We start from the raw sequence: 25560 nt of genomic DNA, 5'->3' as shown, positions 1-25560 counted from the left end.
ATGAAGTGACATCTGCACTTGTTTGTTCATTGCAGCACTCTTTACAATAGCCAGAAACTGGAAGAAACCTGAATGCCCAAGAACAGATGACTGGTTAAAGAAACTTTGGTTCATCTACACATGGAATAATATGTAGCTGTTAGAAAAGATGAAGTCATGAAATTGACGTACAAGTGGTACAACATGGAAAGTATCATGCTAAGCGAAATGAGTCAGAAAAAGAGTGATGGACATAGAAATATTGCATTCATTTGGGGGATATAAAGTAACAAAATATGAGATTAATACCCAAGAAAATATGAGATCTGCACCAGGAGGATTACTCCATAGCTTAGAGGCCAGCCCGGCATTCTAGGGGAAAGGGCAGCTCAGATAGAGATGGGAGCACCAAATAAAGGGTGTTTGGAGGATCTTCCCAGGAAGGGAGATGCATGTTGAAAATAGACTATGTACTGAACATGTTTGCCACCCAATGCCTGTTTTGCAGACCACAACACCCAAAAGGAGAGAGAGAACACAAGGGATTGCCCTGCCACAGAAGCAGGGTGGGATGGCGGGGATGGGGGTGGGAGGGATATTATCCATGGTGGTGGAAAATGGGCACTGGTGGAGGGATGGGAATTTGATCATTGTATAATCAAAACCCAAGCACAGAAAATTGTAAATCTACAACTGTACTTCATAGTGTTTCACTAATAAAAAAATTAGTTTACTAAAATAGACAAATTTGATAATTTCCAGTTATGACTTGAATGTGTATCTGAATGTGTATCTGAAGCAGAATTGGCATTAATGTGATTCAGATTGTTCTAGAGATGGCTTATTTTCTTTGGGATTTTTTGTTTGTTTCTTTAATCTCTATTGCTCCTGTCCCTAACTTTAGTAAGCACCTTAATGGCCACCTGATAACTTGCTCTTACAACCCATGATGTAACTTTTATACCCAGTTCACTTATGGTACTACCTCATATTGTGAGTTATATCTGCCCAGTTCCTTTCTGATCCTTTGCCAGCCCCAGCCTACCTGGGCGATGCGATGATGATGTAGATTGATGATGCGTGACATTGCCATCTGCATGGAGCCAAATATTGCCACTACCTCCAGCTTCCCATCATCTATGGCAGGAGCTTCATATTCCTGAGTAGGAATAAATGTGTCACATCTTCCTCTCTTGAGAAATCACACATTATCTATCATAAGTGGGTATGCTTTTGAAAGCTACTAGTGAGAATTTTTTTTCAGTTAACCAAGAGTGGGAAAAAGGAATCATGATCACAACTCTTAATCCCTTTTGTGATCCAAACTTTTAGCTAGTTCTATACATTTCCAGTCTCACATAATTCTCCAAAGTCAGTCCCATTAGTCTCATAGCCATGTTGTGGGAGCTACAAGGAAAATATAATGACTAATTTCCCAGCTTTTATTGGCAGGTCTCTTTGGATAAAAGAGCATAGTCTGGGTAAACTTTCAAGGTTATGTTACAGCTTGAGACATAGGAAATTCAAAGTCCAATCAATAACTAATAAATGATCTAATCCTAAACTCTGGGATGATTATCTTAAAGAGATATTACAGCTTTTGACAACTAGAAAAGGTTCCCAGTCATCTGTTCTTGGGCATTTCTCTTATTGCCCATTTCCAATTTCAGTCAGTTAATCTATACTTTCCGAAATACCTCAGAGTCAATATTGCCTTTTCCCTCTTTTTTTCTCATTCTATACTTACTGTGGTAGCTGTGCTGCTTCCCCAGAAATTTATACCTCCAGCATAGCTGGTAATGTTGAGCACTACAATGCCTTGCAGGTTTGGCAAGTAAATGGCTTCTCCATCACACTGAAAGAAAAGAATAGCTTTCATTGGCTAACTTTTTAATCACCAGTTGGAAGGTACTTTTACTAAAATGTGAGAACTATCTTTTCTTCTTTTATCACTATATTATACATAAAATAGGGATTTCTCTTCATGCTTTCCTTCCATGAGCTACGTGTGAGTATCGTAAAGCTAGGGGAAAGTTCATTCATGAGGCCATAAGATTTTTGTCTACTCCAAAGAAGGACTATTATCCTTTTTATTTTTTTTAAATTTTTAGTGAAACACTGTAATACAGAATTACAGATTTACACACTTTCATTATTACATTTCAGTCACACAATGGTCGAGTACCCATCCCTCCACCAGTTCCATTCTCCACCACCAATGTTCCCAGTATCTCTCCTGAAACCCCCACCCCATCCCCACCCCCTGCCTCTGTGGGAGGCACATTCACTTTTACTCTCTCTCTCCTTTTGGGTGTTATGGCTTGAAATACAGTTAGTAAGTGGCCATCATGTTCTGTCTATAGTCTTCTTTCAGCAAGCATCTCCCATCCCGAGCGAGGCCTCCAAGCATCCTTTGCTTGGTGGTCCCTTCTCTATCTCAGTGCCTTTTCCCCCAGCATGTGAGGCTGGCTTCCAAGCCGTGGAGGAATCCTCCTGGCCCTTGTCTCTACTATCCTTGAGTGTTAGTCTCCCATTCTACTACTTTATATTCTAGAAATGAGTGCAATCTTTCTATGTCTGTCCCTCTCTTTCTGACTCATTTCACTTTAACATGATACTTTCCATGTTGATACACTTATATGCAAATTTCATGACTTCATCATTTCTAACAGCTGCATAATATTCCATTGTGTAGATGTACCAGAGTTTCTATAACCACTCATCTGTTCTAGGGAACAACAGCCAAAGACAAAATCAGAGAGCTTGAAGATGAACTGAGACTATTATCTTCTATACTAACCTCCAGGTGCACTCGTTCCTCTAGTTTCCTGTAAGAGCGCTGGAAAATTTCCTTGCTTCCCAGTAGCCCATACCACATCTTATTCTTGAGGCGGTTACTTCAGGAAGTAATGATAAAGTAAAGTAGTTAGAAACACTTAAAGGAAAATGTATAAGCAGTAATAAGAGAGACACCATAGTATTCCTCAAGTGCTGTATTATAGAGAGGAGTCATTGAATGATAACTGACCACAAGAGGGAATGTTAATACGTAACTGCTATTCCCTGAAAACACCTGCTGAAACAGATTCCTGAATCACCATTAAAATATAAGCACCATGTTTGTTGGTAGTTAAATATGCTACTTTTACTTGCTGTTGATTATGTTTTTAGATTGGCAGGGAAATGCTTTACTCAAAAGCAATGCTTATAAAAGCTAAGAGAATAAACTGGCTTGTACATACTAACTACCCTGGAAAGTACCATTCCAGAAACACAGTATTTCAGCTGCTTTTAATAAGTTTCATTTGAAACATATAATTAAGCCTGTAATTTATTTAAAAGATAAATTTCTGGAAAATTATTTTCCAAGTTATATTAAACAGTTATCTACGCTTTACAGAGTCATCACAAACAGGTCAACATTTAGGGAAAACTGTTTCACTCATGTGAAGAATGTGAATTATTAGTGTAACAATACTTGCAACAAACAACAAAACATATTCATCCAGTGAAAACTATGGTGGTTTCTTGAGGAAAAGTGAGTGGGGTGAGCAGAATGAGAAGGAGTTTCTTTGGTGGTAGGAGCGCAGTGGAGTTCCTTTGGTGTTGGAAATTGCATACATTGTTTAATTTGTGTATATTTGTGTTCATATAGACAGGTATGGAGCTAATTCCATGAATATGCATAGTATTGTTGATTAATGATGAATCACTGCAGCACTGCACTGTCTTTCCGTTGTTCATCGATTTGCTCGAGAGGGCACCAGTGACGTCTCACAACAAATTGTTACTGTTTCTGGCATATCGAATACGTCATGGGTAGCTTGCCAGACTTTGTTGTGTGGGCGAGATACTCTCGGTAGCTTGCCAGGCTCTCCGAGAGGGGAAGAGGAATCGAACCTGGGTCGATCATGAATCAATGAAATTGTATTTAATCTGAACTTAAATTAGCTCTATAACTTGATACTTTCATTTCATTTCATTTCATCATCCTGTTATTCGTCGATTGCCTCGAGCAGGCCCCAGTAACGTCTCTTTCATCCTAGCCCTGAGATTATATTCAAGGCTATTTAGGAGAATGAGACCCATCATTGTTACTGGTATTTGGCATATTTGGTACGCCACAGGGAGTTTGCCAGACTCTGCCCTGTGGGCAGGCTACATTCGATAGCCTGCAAGTTTGTCCAAAGTAGGAATAAGACAATAAGATGTCATAAAAAAAGTTCTGTTAAGATGTCGCGCGGCCACAAATGCGGCCGCGGGGTTCCGGGATCTGGATTTTATAGTCTCTGAGTCTTGGCCGCTGATGGGATTACACGGCGCCAGGGGGCCAGTTGGTGGGTGTGACCCCCGCCTACTGGAATTTGGAGGATCTGGGTGGAAGATGCTCGACTCCAATTCGAGTAGGCTTGGAGGTCTCGGCCCCGGAACCCGCGTGGCTTTGTCCCTGTGCCAGTACCTTCATGTGTGCGGAGAGTGGTCTCAGCATGGTGGTGGCTGGTCCTGGAGGTCTTCGGCTGCCCTAGCCCTGGTCGGGGCGGGGAGGAAAGCTCAACCCGCTCCCCTCCAAGGGACTCCGGGAAGGAACACCCAGGCGCGGGGGCAGAGAACAGTGCAGTCTCTGCCCCCGCGCCTGGGTGTTCCTTCCCGGAGTCCCTTGGAGGGGAGCGGGTTGAGCTTTCCTCCCCGCCCTGGCCAGGACCCCGGCAGCCGAAGACCTCCAGGACCAGCCACCACCATGCTGAGACCACTCTCCGCACACATGAAGGTACTGGCACAGGGACAAAGCCACGCGGGTTCCGGGGCCGAGACCTCCAAGCCTACTCGAATTGGAGTCGAGCATCTTCCACCCAGATCCTCCAAATTCCAGTAGGCGGGGGTCACACCCACCACCTGGCCCCCTGGCGCCGTGTAATCCCATCAGCGGCCAAGACTCAGAGACTATAAAATCCAGATCCCGAACTTGATACTTATCAAAACAAAATAACGAAAATTAAGGCCAATCTTTATACTGATGCAGTTTACCTCCAAAGAACCTCTTATTTTCTGTTTCTTGCTGAGCAATAGGGATATTGGGAATAGCTTCATGTATTATGGTTGTATGTTTGCATGTTGGCAGGGGAATATTATCTCCTTACTTGTATTGATCTGGGTGTTCATCTCTTCTGGTGTTGAACTCCAGAGAAATTTTAGCATCCAATCCAATTCCAAAATAGTTATTCATGACACATCTTTCTTTGAAGCGTCTGGGTTTAACCAAAGGAAAGAGGATAGATATTGGTACAGGGAAGAAGTGCTGCTATCATTAGACTTAAACACTCTAATTAAATATTCAAAACCACTGTTGGGTGCAAGTAATTATGATGTTCTTGGAGATAACTGTGAATGCCCTATTGTATTAAAACCAATTAGTTAGCTATAAAATAGTACATACAATCAGGTGGGAGGACTCAAATAGAATTGGAACTCAATATATAAGCCATTTTCAGACTATCAGATATCAGTGGCTAATATTTTCTTCACATATAATAAAGTAAAATAGAAGTCTTCCTATAAATAATGTTTGAATATCTCAGATGAAAATGTATAATGTGGGCTGGAGCGATAATACAGAGGGTAGGGCATTTGCCTTGCACGCAGCCAACCCTGGTTCTATCCCCAGCCTCCCATATAGTTCCCCAAGCACCTCCAGGAGTAATCCCTGAGTGCAAAACCAGGAGTAACCCCTGAGTATCCCTGGGTGTGACCCAAAAAGAAAAAAATGTATAATCTGTGGGATGAGAAGTTGGTTCCAACTGCACACAGTTGGTGTGAACATGACCCTGGATTGATCTCTGCTACCACATGACCTATTGAGTACCACTGTATATAGTCCTGGTGGCCCTCAGCAACTGTTGAGGAGATCCCCAAACAAAATATATAGTATGTATAAATTCAGCCGTACTGTTTCAACAATGTCTGAAGTTATTTTTAGCATAAGTCATATACTTGGTAACAAAGACAAATAAAAGAGGTTGTATATATGTATATGTATGTATACATACATATATGCACATATATACTGAAAGCTAAGCATCCGTCTTGGGTACTTACACTAAAATGAGTGATGTGTAAGAGCTAATTTTTGCTAGCTCATGTAAGACTATTTCTATTTATACCTTTCACTTCCTAACTAAGCTTTCACTATCAGTATATTAGTGACTTGAAATAAACCACAATAGATTTACACCATGAATAAATCAGAGTTACCCAAGAGCTAGTTGTTAAACATTTGCCAGCACACCACTGAGCAAAAATCATTAGGTAGGTCCATGAGACCTCAGGCATGAGCTTAAGTCAATGGTAAAGTAGAAGGGAATGGGAGTTGAAAAACGGATTAAATGGGAAGCTGTATATATAAATATATATATATATACACAAATATATATATTTGTGTTTCCTTCTGAGAAACTAAAAATTGGTACAGTTTAATTTCTCAATCATATATATGGATATACATATTTAAATTTGCTATTAAAATTATCCTATATTGTTCACACAAGATTTGCTTTCTTTAATTGTAGAGTACAGAAATTTAAGTTTCTGTGACTGATGCCCAAACTGATTTCCTTAATGGAATTTAAAATGAGTAAATGCTTAAGAACTCTGCTTCTGGGGATATTCTAAAATGGAAGGACTGTAAAACAGATACTTTTAGACTTGCCACCTAATTCTCTGAATGTTCATTTATTATTTTTCAGCATATCTAATCATTTGCTCTTAAAGGAAAGAGTGAAAAACAGTCTTTGGATATAATAGCTAATATTTATTAAGTGCTTATAGTAATGATAATGATTGTTAACACATATATCACTTAAATGCATCCCAAGTACAGCCCAATGCAAGTACTTTTCATATACAAACTGAATAAATGCAACAAACGTATGTGGTAAGTTCAATGATCTCAGTTTATATGTAAGTAAACTGAGGCTCTGAATGGTTGAATTTGTTATGTAAGGTCACACAACTAGGAAATAGGTCAAGGTTTTACTATGGGTATTCATAGGTTCTGCTTTTGACCATAGAAAAGAAGAAGTCATAAAAAGTGACAAGGGTATATACATACATAGTTTCAGGTTTGAGATGTAAATACTCCAAATTGAGATGTTCTAAGTCTTCATTTTTGAGAGAAGATATAGAAGCCAAAGCACCACGTTGAGAACCTTGACAAAAAAAAGGTTATGTTTTTGTGATGTTATTGTGATGTTAGATGCAAGCATGAAATCCCTTTCCTCCTACTTGTATTTCACCCCATTATCTCTGTGAGAGTAGGGTCAAGTTCAATGATATTTTCCTAGATGACATTCATAGTGATGTTCCAAAGAGTTACCATCTTGGATTGGCCTGGGACTTTCTTGGAGAACAGTAAGACTGGATTGCTTGCTTGATTGTGGTGAAAACAGCTTTAAATTATGGGATTCACTAGTAGTTAATTTTTCAAGGTTCCTAATGGCATCATTAGTTCTGGACATTTGGAAGACTCTATGTTGGAAACATGTTGGAAATATTAGCAAGATTTTTATATATATATATTTCACACTGTAAGTTTGAGGTTTGGGGAAATGAGGTAGGGATATCTACAGAAGTGTCAGATTAAGGGTAAAATAAACACATGAAAACACACTTTTATCCTCTGGGAACTGGAAAACAGTGATGAAAACTAGTATAATAAAATAAGACAAAGGTCCTTACGTGTTCTTGGGCTCATCTGGCTAATATCTTCGGAGTCATCTTCAAGGCAGAAAGCTGAACTAAAGTTCTTAACTGAAATGGTCTGTCGACTTTGTTCATCTAGAACTGCAGAGAGAAAGGGCAAGAAAGAAAGGAAGGGAAGAAGGCAGGAGACAAGGTAATGAGGGCAGGAAAAGAGGGAGGGTTAGTCACTTAATTGAGCATTTCTTCTTTTGTTTGTCATGCAGAACGTGGGTAGGCAATGAAGACTCCGATTTTATCATTATGCTTCCTCATAGCATTGCTGCCAAGTCTTTATATTCATTGAAGAACTTTCTCTATTTTACTGTTTTGTTTTTCTTCCGCCACCCAGTAAATGTGGTTTCTTTTTTAATTTTTTTTTATGTAGGAGTACTGCTATTTATTCAGCCACTGATTAGTAAATGTACTTTTAAGTAGAAGCTCAGGGTCTGTGGCAGCGGAACAGGGTAGAAAACATTCTCTGATACTGAGATCCTAGTTTCTTTGTTAATTCATCCTCGTAGAAGAATTTTGTCCCAAATTTGAGTCTAGGATCATGCTGCATTTTTACTCAAATCTCACCAATATGCAGAATATTTAATATCTCCATTTCACCAGCCAATATGTTTTATAGGTCAGGTGTACAGCTTGTACCCAAGTTCATTCAATCCCTACCTTACTAGGTCTGATGTATGCAGCCTATTTGTCATGCAACCACAAACTGTACCTGTAAAACTAACTCATGTGTTTATGCAACACGCTGAGTTGGATTTGGGTACATCTGATTAATATGACCCTCAATGCTTTCAAACTAAGAAATAGAGGCAAAATATTTAATATTTAGTGTACAGAAATATTTTCTTTCTTTATTGGAAACTTGACTGAGTTTTTATTTTAGATACTAGGTCTGGATACTAAGTTAGAGGCATGCCAAAGGGACTTCTTGCTACATGGATTTTTGCCCAATTCCATAGTTCAAATAAAATGTATGTGGTCTTACAAACATATACTTGATATGTTTCTTGAACAATTCACAAAACAATTCCTTAGTTCAAATAAAATATGTGTGGTCTTACTAACATATATGTGACATATTTCTCAAAGAAATATGGAAGAAGTGGGAACCCAAATATTCATAAGTTGGGTGAGATAAAAGAGGTTTTCATAATGAGTTGGAAGTTTGCAGAGTGCCATGGCTTGTGGTAAATGCAAGCAAGGACTGACCTGGCACAGCCATTCTCAGGGCCCCTGCACTTGGTTAATATTGTGAACAACATGCAGAGATGAACAATGTTCTTTTTCTATAATAGTTGCAGGCTTGATGGTTGTAAGAAAACAGAAGCAGGTATAAAAATTTCATGTTTGGTGGTGGAAGCTTACAAAAATTTGAGCTAGGCCACTTAGCAGCTACAATAGTTTAAGATGAATGTTAGTTCTAAAAATAAATAACTAGCAACAACTGAGTACCTAGAAGGTAAGAGGAATCAAACAAACAAACACTGTCCTCCTGTTGTTCATCGATTTGCTCAAGCGGGCCCAGTAATGTCTTGTCTCCATTTTGAGACTCCACATATTCCCACATATGTGTTTCACATATTTAATATGACGGGTAGCTTGCTGTGAGGGCGAGATACTCTCAGTAGCTTGCTGGGCTCTCCAAGAGGGGCGGAGGAACCGAACCTGGCTCAGCCGGGCTGGCTGCGCACAAGGCAAACACCCTACCACTGTGTTATCATCATAGAATATGTTTATTAGTACTGAGACTTTTCAGAGACGCAGTCTAATTGTTGTCTTTGAGTGCTCTAAGAAGATAGAATCTAGTCAACTTTTGGTAATAGAGTCAAATAGAAAACACAGAGCAAGGGAGACCTGTACAGAAACCAGTGCAATTGCCTTCTTTACTCTACCTCAATCATTCTGGCAGCCTTACCTTGTTCAACTTGGAATACGATGAGTTTCAAGGATTTCTGGAGGTTCTGGGCCTTTGTCGCCAGCTCCAGCTTGCATTTGTTCGTGTGGTCTATTTGAGGTATGAAGGGCTTCCCACCTGCTTTGCTGATCACTGCACCTACTTTAACACACTCAACTGATCCCTCCTCAGTAAGGATATCAATAAGGACACTGAGCTTGTCATACATGATGTCACTCTATTTGGGGAGAGAGGAGACAAGAAATTGTCATGAAGCACCTGCCTGGATAGGAGAAAATTAGAAGCTGTGGTGATATAGGGAGGAGTGAGGAGCGATGTCAATTGACCAGAAATATTAACCACTGACATTTACATGTGGAAGATGAAAGTTTGGGGAAACTTCAAAGGGGTCAAACAAATATTATTTATTTCCAAGAAGCTATAGACATCAACATAAGTCACCAATTCTTTCTTCTGTTCAGAGTGTTTCGTAAAGTGAAAACTTGAGGTAAGATAAATATTTATGGACTTAGAATTTTCACGAAGAGATTAATTTCTTTTTTGGGGGGGAGGGGTGCATACCTAACTTGAGGTTGCATAGTGTCATTCTTCATTTGGTGAAAGATGGGTTTGATGAGGTTGAACTTTCCTCATCAGAGAGAGTTACCAACTATCCTCATTATTTTAATTTATAATTTTCAACAAGAACCACATTTGACTTTATTTAAAAGGTGGTCCTAGATCCACAGTATAAAACAGAATAAATGGAAACTCACTTTCAAAATAACAGACTCTATTGCTGTATTGTTCTGTTTTATTCTACTCCAGGCCTTTACAATATCAAGCATGAAATCTTCTACAGCTGAGCACAGGAATCTGGAAACATAATATAAATGGCAAAGTGTGATATGGGCCATGAGACTCAGAGCTCATCCCTCTAATTATATCATTAGTTTCCATCTTCTTTCTCTTCTCTGTCTTTCTTTCCTGATATCCACTCCTTTCCTCCCTGTCCTTAACCCTTCTCCATTTTTAGCTTTTTTATGCTTCTTTATGTTTATATGGTAAAACACATAAGTGCCTAAGGAATTTAACTAAGATTCCTTAGTCCTAATTTTGAATTTTTAGAAAAGAGAATTTAAACCATGTTGTTTCAGGTTCTCATCCCAAGTAAAATCAGCTATGCTTAAAAAGTTCATTTAGTTTGCTGTAAGCCTAATGACATTTGGAAGCATGTTTCCTGAAGAAGAGTGTGGTAGACTTGGCAGGAACTTCCTCATAAAGTCTCAGGAGTAATAAATGACCCACACATTTAAAGGGGGATAATGTGTTGCTAAGATTGTGAAAAAGCACCAGAACAGGTACTGTAGTCACCTTTCCTCCTGTCAGCTGGAAAGCAATTTGTCCCAATGCAGATAGCCTACATGCAGATATACTATGCTCTTGGACATATGAAGTGTTATTTCCATTCAGTCACTTCTCTGTGCTTTTTTGGTGGTGGTGGTAGGGAAGCAGGAGGCATTTGAGCCACACTGGCAGTACTCAGGGATTACTCCTGATGTTGCTCAAGAAACTGTTGGCAGTGTCAAAGATCAAGCTCAAGTCAATTGCATGGAAGGCAAGCACGCGACACTTTGCTATCACTCCAGTCTCCTTCAGTAACCATTCTTTCGAAGTTCTGGATTGCAGTTTGTGTTTTTGAAGTAGTACTTGTTCTTGCCCTAATATTTTCTTCCTTTTCCTAAACTTTCTAGTTAGTATGCTTGAGTTGAGATGAGTCGATTCATAAGGTCAACATAAACTTTTCTTGGCTCTAGTACCAAATCTATCAATGCAAGCCCTCCCACCTCTGACCTGTAACAGTCTACAAGTTGTGTTTTTATATGTCCAAGTTTGAGAACAGATGAAGACTGACCTCGCTGCAATGACTATCTCTGTGGGGTACTTGGCTCTCAGGATTTTGTTCAACTCAGTGTTTGCAGACTCTAAGTTCCGGATGGCAGCAGCCTAGGAAGAAAAGCAGTGATAGCAGTGATTAGCCCTATAATATCAGCACTGTGACATAGTATACTGCCCATTCTCATTGCAACATTTCATACTGACTTTTTTACAGCAGTTCAACTGCCTTTCTGGAAATAATCGCAGTTAAATAATATTGAAGATTCTCATAGATAATCTTCTATCTTTGACCATTCAAATACGAGATACATATTATTTTCCTTTTCTTTACATTGATACTTAAAAACTAATTTAAGAAAGTACTCTTCGTTCCATATTTCAATTGAACAAACAAGTTCATATTATGTAACTTGCAGGTAATAGACCTAGGATTAAAACCCAGATATTTCCAAGTTGAGTGTCACCTCTCATATAAAATATTATTAATAACAATAGCACTGTAGTGGGCTAGAGCTATAGCACAGTGGTAGGGCGTTTGCCTTGCATGCAGCCGGCCTGACTGAGCTAGGTTCGCTTCCTCCGCCCCTCTCAGAGAGCCTGGCAAGCTAACGAGAGAATCTCGCCCGCACAGCAAAGCTTGGCAAGCTACCCATGACGTATTCAATATGCCAAAAACAGTAACAACAAGTCCCACAATGGAGACATTACTGGTGCCTGCTCGAGCAAATCGATGAACAATGGGAGGACAGTGCTACAGTGCTACAGAGCTACAGTATTGTCTCCATTGTGGGACTTGTTACTGTTTTTGGCATATTGAATACGTCACGGGTAGCTTGCCAGGCTTTGCTGTGCGGGTGGGATACTCTTGGTAGCTTGCCAGGCTCTCCGAGAGGGACAGAGGAATCAAACATGGGTTGGCCACGTGCAAGGCAAACGCTCTACCTGCTGTGCTATCACTCCAGCCCTATTAATAATGATAGAACCAACTAATATAGCACTTGCTAAGTATCAAGCTGTTCAAAATTATGCATTTTTTCTCTGTGTAATCCTCATAACAACCTTATGACATAAGGATTCTTATTCTGATTTCACAGAACAGAGAACTAAGATACAGAAAATGTGGAGCTAAGAAGTGCAGAGAAGGGATTCAATTATAGACACTATGAATCTTGAATATGAATTATTTTATTAAATTTTTAAATCATTATTTTAAAAATTATTTTATTTTTCATTTTTTAAAATAATATAGAAGTACTGCTATTTGTTCAGCAATTGATTAAGCTGGTTGAATTGGGCATGAACGCCACATTACTTTTTTATTTTATTGTATCACCATGAGATAGAGTTACAAAGCTTTCATGTTTGAGATTCAGCCATACAATGATGGAATACCCATCCCTCCACCAGTGCACATTTTACACCACCGATGTCCCAAGTACCCCCCCCCCCCACACACACGCATCCCAGTCCTCACTCTGCCTCTATGGGAGACAATTTCCCCAATACTCTCGCTCTAATTTGGGGCATTATGTTTTGTTCAAATTTTCCCATCACCATTCAAGCCTACCTGCCAAGGGCAGACGCTAAATAATATATTTTCCATAGCTCATGAGAGCTCACGCAGCAGCAATTGTAGGTGTAAATTTCTAGATTGTAAATGGTTGGGTTCCAGAGACATCTCTGTATGGCACTAAACCATTTTGCAATTAAATTGGGACTCTCTGGCATCTCTGAGTCAGGTCTGTTGGTGCACTAAGATGACATCTGGAGGCAAATTGTGGGCATGCCAGTCAGTCTTTTGGGTGGGTGGGGACCCAGGGAGGGACAGGACCTGGGTCCTCTGCCACCATGCGGCCTGGAGATTTAGTCCTGAACCCAAACACCTGGGCCTTGCTTGTGGAAGCTCTTGGTCATTGAGATTCTATCTGGAGTAGGCGGGGAGACTACACCTGCTCCATCTGGGGTGCCGCAGTAATATTGGCTCGGTATGGAGCCCAGAGGGATCTCTGGCACTGGGGTGTCTTCCAGGACTTGCCTCTGTGTCTCTGGGACAGGGCAATTGGTATGGTAAGATTCACATTACAAAATTTTAAGCAGATTATATCTTGGTGAGGTCCATCCTGACGGCCTGGGGTATGGCGGCAATTTTGGATTGTGGAAACAAGTGGCTGCCAGGGACTCTGCTTGGGCAGGCACGAGACAATCCGCCCCCTTCAATTTACTTTGGTCAGCCATGTATGGGTCCTAGCATAACTGCAGCTTTTGATCTCTTTCAAGATTTATTTAGGGGTCTCTGAAGCAAGGCCTGTAGTAGAGCTTACAGGATGGTGCTGGAGTTGGTTAGTGGGGGTGACTGCCAGTGTGTGTTGGGAATTGGGGGAGAAAGCCCATACCAACTCTGAGAAAATCTGGAGATTTCCATCACAAAACCTGCAAACCAAAGCTTCTGCACCTCAAAAAAAAAACAGTGACCAAAATACAAAGACAGTCTACAGAATGGGAAAGGATATTTGCCGACTATACATCCGACAAGGGGTCGATATCAAGGATATACAAAGAACTGGTTGAACTCCACAAGAAGAAAACATCCAACCCAACAAAAAATGGGGTGATGAAATGAACAGAAACTTCCTCAAAGAAGAAATCCGAATGGCTAAAAGGCACATGAGAAAATGCTCTACATCATTAATCATCAGGGAGATGTAGATCAAAACCACAATGAGATATCATTTCACACCACAGAGACTGGCCCACATCCAAAAGACCAAAAAAGCAACCAGTGTTGGCATGGATGTGGCGAGAAAGGGACTCTCCTTCACTGCTGGTGGGAATGCCGACTGGTTCATCCTATTGGAAAACAGTATGGACGATCCTCAAAAAATTAGAAATTGAGTTCCCATTTGACCCAGCAATTCCACTCCTGGGAATATATCTCAGAGAGGCAAAAAAGTATAGTTGAAGTGACACCTGCACTTGTCTGTTCATTGCAGCACTGTTTACAATAACTAGAATCTGGAAAAACCCTGAGTGCCTGAGAAAAGATGACTGGTTAAAGAAACTTTGGTACATCTACACAATGGAGTACTATGCAGCTGTTAGAAAAGATGAAGTCATGAAATTCATATATAAGTGGTACTACATGGAAAGTATCATGCTAAGCGAAATGAGTAAGAAAGAGAGGGACAGATATAGAAAGATTGCATTCATCTGGGGAACATAAAATAACAAAATAGGAAACTAACACCCAAGAATAGCTGAGATAAGTATCAGGAGGATTACTCCATGGCTTTGAGGCCAGCTGCACATGCAAGGGGAGAAGGCAGCTCAGATAGAGAAGGGAGCACCAGATAAAGGGTGTTGGGAGGTTCCTCTCACGATGGGAGATGCATGATGAGAGTAGACTATAGACTGAACATGATTGCCACTCAATGTCTCTTTTGCAAACCACAGCACTCAAAAGGAGAGAGACAACAAAATGGAATGCCCTGCCAACGAGGTAGGGTGGGATGGGGGGAATGGGGGGTGGGAGGGATACTGGGATCAGTGGTGGTGCAGAATGGGCACTGGTGGAGGGATGGGTATTCGATCATTGTATAACTGAAACTCAAGCACAAAAATTTGTAAGTCTACAACTGTACCTCATGGTGTTTAACTAATAGTTTCGCTAATAAAAATTTAAGGGAAAAAAACCCTGCAAACCAGAATTTTCAGCAGATTATATCTTGGTGAGTTCTTGGTGGGCCACTAGGCAAACCTACCCCCCTTCAATTTACCCCGTATGCTCAGCCATGCACGGGTCCGAGATTAATTGTGGGTTTTAATCTTTTTTGAGATTTAACTATGGGTCTCTGAAATAAGACCAATAAATGAGATTGTATAGCTGAGCCAGAGGCAGTTTGTGGGTGTATCTCCCACATACCTAACTTTTGGCCTTTAGTTTCTTGGTAAAATTGGTCCCAAGTTGTTGGGATCTGACCAAAGGCACAGCGGCAATTTGGGGGGTTTCAGGAAACCTGAAGGCATCATCAGGCTGCTGATGCACTTGCCCTACAGGTACAGGTTGACCTGTTGGCGGCACCATACACCCAGTATATGTATCTTAACTATTGTCTGTTTGTCCTCCTCCTTGGACTGGAGCATTAGCACAATGGGTAGGGCGTTTGCCTTACACACAGCCAACCAGGGTTCGATTCCTCCATCCGTCTTGGAGAGCCGGGCAAGCTACTGAGAGTATCTCACCTGCACGGCAAAGCCTGGCCAGCTACCCATGACATATTCGATATGACAACACAGTAACAACAAGTCTCGCAATGGAGACGTTACTGGTGTCCACTCGAGCAAATCAATGAAAACGGGAGGACAGTGCTACCGTGCTATCCACCTCCTTTATCTATTAAAATATATTCAAATACCAATTCCATATTACTTTAACTCTGTGATGTTTTCAATGTGTACTTTTCTTTTTACCCCAATTACTACTCCACCAGTCCAAATCACCACAATTTTAATTTAATTTAATTTTTGAACCTTGCAAGTGATACTCAGGTGATTCCAAGACCTTACCAGTGATTCTTGGCTAATTGAGCCATAAGTTCAGTGGAAGGGCCTGAGGGTACTGTGCTGCTCAGGCCCTAATGTACTGGGTATATTGGGACCACCCAAGGACTGCTGGGGCCTCCAGGGACACACTAGGCAGTGCTGAGGGGCCTCCAGAGTCTTGAAAATCCCAGGAAATCACAGAATGCTTAGAACTGAACCCAGGTCAGGTGCACGCTCTACATGCACTTTATTTTTATTTATTTTTTGCATTGATTTTTTATTTTTATTTTTTATTAGTGAAACACCATGAGGTACAGTTGTAGACTTACAAATTTTTGTTCTTGGGTTTCCGTTGTACAATGATCGAGTACCCATCCCTCCACCAGTGCCCATTTTCCACCACCATGGATCCCAGTACCCCTCCCACCCCCCTTATCCCCCCATCCCACCCTGCCTCTGTGGCATGGCACTCCCTTTTGTTCTCTCTCTCCTTTTGGGTGCTGTGGCCTGCAAAAGAGGCATCGAGTGGCAACATGTTCGGTCTAGAGTCTAGTCTCAGCATGCTTCTCCCATCTTGGAGGGATCCTTCCAATACCCCCCATTTGGTGCTCCCTTCTACATCTGGGCTGCCTTTACCCCTAGAGTGTGAAGTTGGCCTCCAAGCCATGGAATAAATCTCATGATATTTATCTCAGCAATTTTTGGGTGTTAGTCTCCTATTTTGTTACTTTATGTTCCCCAGATGAATGCAATCTTTCTATTTCTATCCCTCTCTTTCTGACTCATTTTGCTTAGCATGATACTTTCATGTAGTACCACTTGTATGTAAATTTCATGACTTCATCCTTTCTGACAGATACATAGTATTCCATTGTGTAGATGTACCCAAGTTACTTTAACCAGTCATCTGGGCACTCAGGGTTTTTCCAGATTCTAGTTATTGTAAACAGTGCTGCAATGAACAGACAACTGCAGATGTTGTTTCAACTATACTTTTTTGCCTCTCCAGGGTATATTCCCAGGAGTGAAATTGCTGGGTCAAATGGGAGCTCAATTTCTAGTTTTTTGAGAATTGTCCATTCTGTTTGCCAGAAGGGCTGAACCAGTTGGCATTCCCACCAGCAGTGAAGGAGGGCCCCTTTCTCACCACATCCACGCCAGCACTAGTTGCTTTTGTTTTTTTGGATGTGGGCCAGTCTATGTGGTGTGAAATGATATTTCATTATTGCTTTGATCTGCATCTCCCTGATGATTAATGATGTAGAGCATTTTCTCACGTGTCTATTAGCCATTCCTATTTCATCTTTGAGGAGGTTTCTGTTCATTTTGTCGCTCCATTTTTTGTTGGGTTGGATGTTTTCTTCTTGTGGAGTTCAACTAGTACTTTGTATATCCTTGATATCAACCCCTTGTCAGATGTGTATCTGGTGGGTATCCTTTCCCATTCTGTAGACTGTTTTTGTATTTTGGTCACTGTTTCTTTGGAGGTGCAGAAGCTTCTTAGTTTAAGATAGTCCCATTTGTCTATCTCTGTTTTCACTTGTTTAGCCACTGGCCTGACATCTTTGAAGACACCATTAGCTTCAACGTCATGGAAGGTTTTGCCATCTTTGTCTTCAATGCACCTTATGGATTCCAGTCTGATATTGAGGTCTTTAATCCATTTTGATCTTACTTCTGAAATGACACTTGTTCTGAGAAAATTTTGCTTTTTTCTATTGAATGGTTCTGGTATACCTGCTGTATATTCTCAATTCTTTCTATGTCTTTCCATAATAACAAATACTACTTATTAGAACCTTTTGTCCTACTATTGCAGCTAGACTATGAACTCTATAAAAGAATGAACTGTATCATTCTTCTTTACAAAGAAGCCTATAAGAACTGCTGTGCAAAATGTATATCACATATAATATTCAATCCATAACTATTTTCTATAAATATTTTGAATGAATAAGCAAATAGTTTAATATATCATATCACCAATGCTTAAGATAATTTGCGTTAAATAATTGTTGAATAACTGAAATGTCCCTAATCCTCATATTATCTTTTCATTGGATACAAAAGTCAAAAATATTTTTTCTGTATTTTGCTTATTATTTCACTATGTAATAAAGATGCTGGCTCTCCGTCATGGCCATGGCCCCAGAAGCACAAAGACTTAATGCAGAAATCCAGCAGCTTGGAGCAGAAAAGCGAATGGACTATGCATTAAACCACGCCATCATGCCTGCTCGGAGGGGAAAGGGTGTTGCCCCATTCGCCCTCTCCTCTCTGGAAAGAAAGATGGCAGCCGCAAGGGAGCCTTGTGGACAGCGGGTATGAGCTGGGGGTCAGGGACGACAAAAACCTCATGGGAAGGGGGCGTTCCGGTCTGTCCTTAATGCCCTACTGAGGTCACCAGTTGCCCCCCACGAGCGGCTCTCTAGCACGGCCATGGCCCCAGAAGCACAATGACTTAACGCAGAAAACCAGCAGCTTGGAGCAGAGAAGCGAACGGACTATGCCTTAAACTGCGCCATCATGCCTGCCCGGAGGGGAAAGGGTGTTGCCCCATTTGCCCTCTCCTCTCTGGAAAGAAAGATAGCGGCAGCAAGCGAGCCTTGTGGACAGCGGGTATGAGCCGGGGGTCCGGGATGACAAAAACCTCATGGGAAGGGGGCGTTCCGGTCCGTCCTTCACGCCCTACCGAGGTCACCATTTGCCCCCCACGAGCGGCTCTCTAGCACGGCCACGGCCCCAGGGCACAGAAACCAATCTCTTAATTATCTGACTTTTAGTAGAAATACTTCCAGGGTTAATAAGTAAAATAGCAGAAATCCAAAACCGCGCAGCTGCGACAACATTTAATTCTTAAACCCAGCTGTAGAAAGCAAATCATTTCACAATGCTTTTTCAGCATGTCTTTTTGGGGGGGGTTAAAATCTAAATAATAATGGTGCATCTTTTATCGAAACAATGAATCTAGTCAAAGTAGATAGAGTGTTAACTAGAACTCATCTGCCTCACAGGAATTGGGAGGGATGGGAGGTGGGGTTCTATTGGGGTTCGTGGTTAAAAAATAAGTATTGGTAAAGGGAAATGTGTTTGATATTTACATGACTGAGACCTAAACCTGAAAGCTCTGTAACTTTTCCCACAGTGATTCAATAAATAAATTATAAAAAAAAATAAATAAAGATGCTGGCCTGGCTTACCTCAAACTTGGATACATCTATTTCAACTGCTCCTCCTCGTAGTAAGGTCTGTTTGGGAGTCTCACGGATCATCACACTCCATCTAAAATTAATTTCAAAGACAAAAATACTTAATCTCTGTTTCATCACAGGTTAGCAGCAATGATTCACATGTCGAGTAAGAGGTAAAAAAAGGGTTTTCAATGATGGTAGGGTAGATTATAAGAGGTATCCACGCCATCTCAAGTCACCTGGTCCCTAAGTGAAGTACAAGATGCTTTATGAACCATCCCTAATGACTTACCTAGACCATTGTGTTGGAAAAACAGGGTTTTTGGAGATTAGTACTCAACCAAGACAATCATCTGAATCACTTGATATCATTTGTAAAATGTACATACGAATGACCTACACAATATCTACTGAATATTTATGGTGACAGGCTGGGCCAAAATGGCTGAGTAGGGAAAGGTCATACTGTACTCCACTGTTATCAACAACAAAACCTACACTAAATATTTAATTAAAGAATAATGACTGGAGTCTTATTGAAAATTTTCACTGTAAAATTCAGCCACTTCAGAAGAACCCATTTTTTGAATAAGGACCCAAAACTAGGATTAGAAGCAAATGAGTAGAAACATGCCATGAAAAGGGTATGTGGAGCAGAGATTAACAGTTGGAGGGATTTATAAACTGCTGAAGCATATGGAACCTTGCTGTGAGAAACGAAGGACGGGGAGTCAAGCTGAAAACCCAACACTCCAACCTTAAAGTTTTTAAGCTTAAAACACGACACCCTTTTGGGCCCAGCAGTGCTACAAGGCTTGTAGGAAAGAATTTTTCTCCTTCTCTATGAGTGAGAAAACCACACGTGAGGCGGAGGGGGAGTGCAGTGGGCAAACTGTGACGGGAACTCCGCCAATGCTTGGTTCCTCCCACAGGTCAGACCAGTGTGGAGCATACATTTCTGAGTGGGCAACAACATTAGTAACCATCAGTTAATCTCCCATCTCCATATTCCATAAGATTCACATCTTGGTCTCTTATACACCAGGGGAGGCTGACTACCCCCATTCACATTAGGCCGATAGTCCATAAGCCACTACTTCAATCAACATCCTCCCAAACTCACAAAAGTAATGGTGAGTGCAAGAAACAAATATAACCCTAATCAAAAAAGTAACAGTAAGTTCAGGCCAAAGAACACATTCTCTGAATCACCAAAAGAGGCTCCAAACAATTACATAGGAAAATCAAAATGGAATGCAATATACTTGATGTGGAAAGAAAAGACCACCACCCATAGAGCTCCACCAGAGTCCTCCCTGACTGTGGTGGGGGATTCTGATAGTTTATTGGGAAGAACCACATCGAGACTACCACAGGCATCATGGTGAAACAGTAGAGAATTCCACAGCTAGGAGTGGATGAAAATTGGAGCCCCCAAATGTCAACATAGAACATCTCCATATATAATCTATCAGATAAAGAATTCAGAGATGAAGTGGTGAGGGTGTTTTATGAGCCCAAAGAAACAGTGGAACAAATATCCAATAACATAAAGGAGGATGTGAGAGAAACAGTGCAATAAACAGCAAATAAAAGATGGGAGAACGTGAAAGCAGAAATCACAAAACTACAAGCAGAAATGTCATTGACAAAATCGGTAGATGAAATGAAAAACTCAATGACTGCCTCAACAGTAGAATAATAACAGCTGAAGTCAGAATCAGTGAGCCTGAAGATGTGATGAAAAAACTTCCAGGCGACAGCAGAAGATGAGAAAAGACTTCAAAATAACTAAAGGTAGACAAAAGAACTATGAAATAAATTCAACAGGAACAACATAAGAATAAGAAGAGTCTCAGAAGGACAGGAACACAACCCCAAAGAGGAAATAAGAAATACATTATTGCTGAAAAGTTCTCAGAGCTAGAGAATGCAGGCATCTATATCCAACAAGTCTGAATGGCACCAGCAAAAGGACACTCTAATAAAAAGACTGCAAGACATATCCTAATCACAATGATAAAATACATACATAGAGATAAAACACTGAAAGCAGTAAGAACAAGGAAGAAAATTACGTATAAAGGAGCATTATTTAGATTTATAGCTAACCTATTGAATGAAACCTTCCAGACCCTAGGTCAATGGTGGGATACAATAAAAAAAAACTTAATGAAAATAGGGCCTCACAAAAAGTATTTTACCCACGTAGATTCTTATTCAGAGTTGAAGGAATACTACACAAATTAACAGATGAACAACAGCTCAGGAACTTCACAGACTCAAAACCAATTTTGATGTCTGCCATAGAGGCAGGAGAGGGTTGAAAGAGTGTGAGGGTAATAGTGGAGACATTGGTGGTAGAGAATGTGCACTGGTGGAGGGATGGGTGTTTGATCATTTTATGACTGAAACTCAAACATGAAAGCTTTACAACTGCATCTCATGGTGCTTCAATAAAAAAACAATTTTGAAAGAATGGAAATGGCTATTATAAGGCAAGACAGACCCCACAAACACAAGAAACTTTAAAAGAAAGATTGCTCAAACCCCTATGACAATAATCTCTCTCTAAGTCAATGATCTAAGTACACCAATTAAGAAACACAGAGGTACAAAATGAATTTTAAAATTAATACAATATTTTTCTACCTACAGGAAACACATTTGAATAGTCAGAGCAAACACAGACTTAAAGTCAAAGTCTGGAAAAATTTCTTTAAACAGACCACTTATTCAGAAAGGCTGGGGTGGCGATACTAGTATCCAACAACATAGATTCCAGACTGAAAAATGTTAGAAAAGAAAGTGAAAGTCATTTCTGAATAATCGTGGTATATATGCATCAGGAAGAAATTACACTCCTACACATATATGCAGCCAATGAGGTACCAGCAAACTACTTAAAACAACTACTAATGAACTTCAATGAGGACATTGGTAGCAACACAATAGTAGTTGGAGATTTAACACTGCTTTGTCACCACCTAACAAGACTAAAACACAGCAAAAAAATACTGGCTTTGAAGGAAGAAATAGAATAGAGTTGGGTACTAAATATATACAGGGCTTTTTGTCCCCAAAAGTTGAATACACATTCTTCTCCAGTGCACAAGGGACATTCTTCAAGATAGACCACATGCTGGGTCATAAAACAAACCTCCATAAAATTAAGAGAATATAAATTTGTCAATTATTTTTTCAGACCATGATGCACTGAAAATAGAAGTTAATCACATACAAAAATGGAGAACCAAATGAAACACGTAGAAATTAAACAGCTTGCTACTAAACAACCAGTGGGTTAGAGAGGGAATCAAAGATGAAATCATCAGATATTTGGAAACAAACAAGTATAAGCTTGTGGGACATAGCAAAAGTAGTGTTAAGAGGGAAGTTTATAGCTCTGCAAGCATTCACCAGGGAGGAAGAAAGGGCCCACATAAATAACTTGACTTCACAGCTTAAGATCTTGGAAAATGACCGACAATAGGAGCTCACACAAGGTAGGAGAAAGGAAATAATAAAACTTGGGGCAGAAATTAACTAGGTGGCATCCCCCCCAAAACATAAAAATCAATGAAACCAAGAGCTGGTTCTTTGAAAAACTAAACAAGATCAACAAACCACTACCAAGATTCACAAAGAGAGAGAGAGAGAGAAAGAAAAAAAGAGAAAGAACCGTAATAAACAGAATCAGAAATGAAAGTGGGGGGCATCACAATAGAAACCACAGAAGTTCAAAGGATCATCAGAGATTACTTTGAGAATCTTTATTCCAAAAAACAAGTTAACCTAGAAGAAATGGACAAATTCCTGGAATCCTATAAACTGCCAAGGCTGAACCAAGAAGATTTAAAATATCTAAAAATATTGAGGAAATTGAAATGATAATCAAAATTTTTTCCAAAACACAAACCCAGGTCCAGGTGGATTCACTAGTGAATTATTTTAAACTTCAGAGAGAACACAGTGTTGATCCTTTTCAAGCTTTTGTAGGAAATTGGAGAAACAGAAACATTCCCAAACAGTTTCTACGAGGCAACTATCACCCAGATACAAAAAGCAGACACCACTAAAACAGAGAATTACAGTCCAATATCCCTGATAAATACAAATGCAAAGAACCTCAGCAAAATACTAGGAAATAGATTCTAATGGGTCATCAAAAAGATCATACACCATGACTTGGATCCACCTGAGGATGCAAGGATGGCTTAATATTTGCAAGTCAATCAGCATAATACACCATTTCAATAAGAGAAAAGCCCACGGGATCATCAATAGATGAAGAGAAAGCATTTGACAAGACCCAGCACCCATTTATGATAAAACTCTTAACAAAATGGGAGTTGAAGGAACATCCCTCAATATAGTCAGACATCTACCAAAAGTCCATAGCAAGCATTATCCTAAATGAGATAAAACTAAAATTCTTCCCCCTATTATCTGGCAGAAGACAAAGTTGCCCACTTTTGCATCTCTTATTTAATATAGTACTGGAAATATTTGCCACAGAGGTCAAGCAAGAAAAAGATATCAAGGGCACTCAGATATCAAAAAGATATCACGGGCACTCAAAGAGGGGCAGATGAATCAAACTCAGGTCGGGCGTGTGGGCCGCGTGCAAGGCAAACACCCTACCTGCTGTGCTATTGCTCCAGCCTTACCCTTGAGTGTATCTCCTAGTAATTTGAAGTGCTGAACCATCAGATGAGATTTTGTCCTTGAGTTAATCCCCGCAGGAGTGGCTTTACATCTCTTTATTGTTATGATAATGTTCAACCCCACCTTTGTATCCCCACCCTTCATGATTTCTATATAACTATGCTGTAAGGAGTAAGAGGAAAGGAGATGTTGAAGACATTGAAGACTAGATGTTGGGGATGAGAAAGTTGGGACTTGAATCTGAAGACGAGATGCTGGAGACAAATTGCTGAGGACTAGATGTTGAAGATGCTGAGAATGAGATGTTGAAGACACTGGAGACTAGATGCTGAAGCCTAGAGGAGAACTGAGATTTTGGTACCTTGAGGCCTGCTAGGACTAGACAGAGAACCAGATGATGATGATAAATGGAAGTATAGGACTATAAGAATATGTCGAGACAAAGAAGAGGATATAACGGAGGAGAGGACTTTGATGTCTATGAGGAGACTAGGATGATGACTCTGATGACTGGGACCATTATCAAAACTATGACTATGACTGCACTGTAAGGGAGAGATCAGACTACGCCGGGGAGGAGAGATAAATAAACTGATAAATGACCAAGCTGTGACCCCATTCCTGTTCCTCCATTCCCCCGGTCATTTGCCTGTCCACTGCCACAGTGGACCGGCCTGGGTAGGTAGCTCTTAGCCACCGAACACTAGAGTGTCCTGTGCCTGCACAAGCCTGCACACCTTTTTCTATTTGAAAACTTACACCAAAAACTCTACAGCAAAGCTTCTAGAAATAATAGACTTATACAGTAAAGTGGTAAACTACAAATCAATACGCGAATGTCTGTGGCTTTCCTTATACAAATAATGAGAGATAAGAAAGAGATATTTAAAAATAATCCCATTCATAGTTGTTCCTCAGAAAATCAAGTACCTTGTAATCGGTTTAACTAAAGAGGTGAAAGACCTATGTAAAGAAAATTACAAAAGATTACTTCAAGAAATAAAATAAGCCACTAGGAAATGGAGACACATCCCTTGCTCATGATTGGGAGGATTAACATGATCAAAATGGCAATATTCCCCAAAGAATTATACGAATTCACTGTGGTCCCTATAAGGATACCCATGACATTTGTCAAAGAAATAGATAAAGCATTCTTTTATTTTTTTAAAATTTTGGGTCACATCTGGCGATGCACCGGGGTTACTACTTGCTCTGCACTACTCAGGAATCACTCCTGGAGTTGCTCGGGGCACCATATGGGTTGCTGGGAATCGAACCCGGATTGGCCACGTGCAAGACAAATGCCCATCCCGCTTTGCAGCAAAACATTCTTGAAATTCAGATGGAATTCAAGGAGAAGGAGAAAGAAGAAAAGGGGAAAAGTTATTGATCTAAGAAATAATCTTTGAGAAAATATCCAACTTGAAAAGAGAGACATGTGCAATGATCCAGAAAGCTCACATTTCCAAGGAAATTAATCCAAACAGAAAAAATGCCAAGATATGCCATAAACAAAATGGCAAGAATCAAAGAGAGTGAGTATTATAAAAGAATCAAGTGAGAAGAAGAAGCTCAAATATAAGGGAATTTTAATTTGGTTCACAAAAGAGTTAATAAATGATATTCTACAAGACAGAAGGG

At 40.2% G+C, this 25560-nt stretch overlaps 1 protein-coding gene across 1 annotated transcript in view; it reads right to left on the bottom strand.

Annotated features, from left to right (window-relative positions):
• Positions 1-25560, bottom strand: part of DGKK (diacylglycerol kinase kappa) — a 252654-nt gene that overhangs the window by 21691 nt on the left and 205403 nt on the right. Inside the window, exons 14-23 of the mRNA XM_056128612.1 lie at positions 19258-19339; positions 11535-11626; positions 10396-10495; positions 9641-9857; positions 7711-7815; positions 7085-7181; positions 5118-5225; positions 2780-2876; positions 1727-1834; positions 1025-1138 (exon numbers count right to left, since the gene is read on the bottom strand). Coding sequence (XP_055984587.1) covers positions 1025-1138; positions 1727-1834; positions 2780-2876; positions 5118-5225; positions 7085-7181; positions 7711-7815; positions 9641-9857; positions 10396-10495; positions 11535-11626; positions 19258-19339 — 1120 coding nt within the window. The remainder of the gene's footprint in view (positions 1-1024; positions 1139-1726; positions 1835-2779; positions 2877-5117; positions 5226-7084; positions 7182-7710; positions 7816-9640; positions 9858-10395; positions 10496-11534; positions 11627-19257; positions 19340-25560) is intronic.

This window comes from Sorex fumeus, unplaced genomic scaffold (assembly GCF_029834395.1).
Source record: "Sorex fumeus unplaced genomic scaffold, SorFum_2.1 ptg000065l, whole genome shotgun sequence".
Lineage (NCBI taxonomy): Eukaryota > Metazoa > Chordata > Mammalia > Eulipotyphla > Soricidae > Sorex > Sorex fumeus.
The sequence above is the reverse complement of the archived record's forward strand: the minus strand, read 5'-3'. Positions and strand labels throughout refer to the sequence as shown.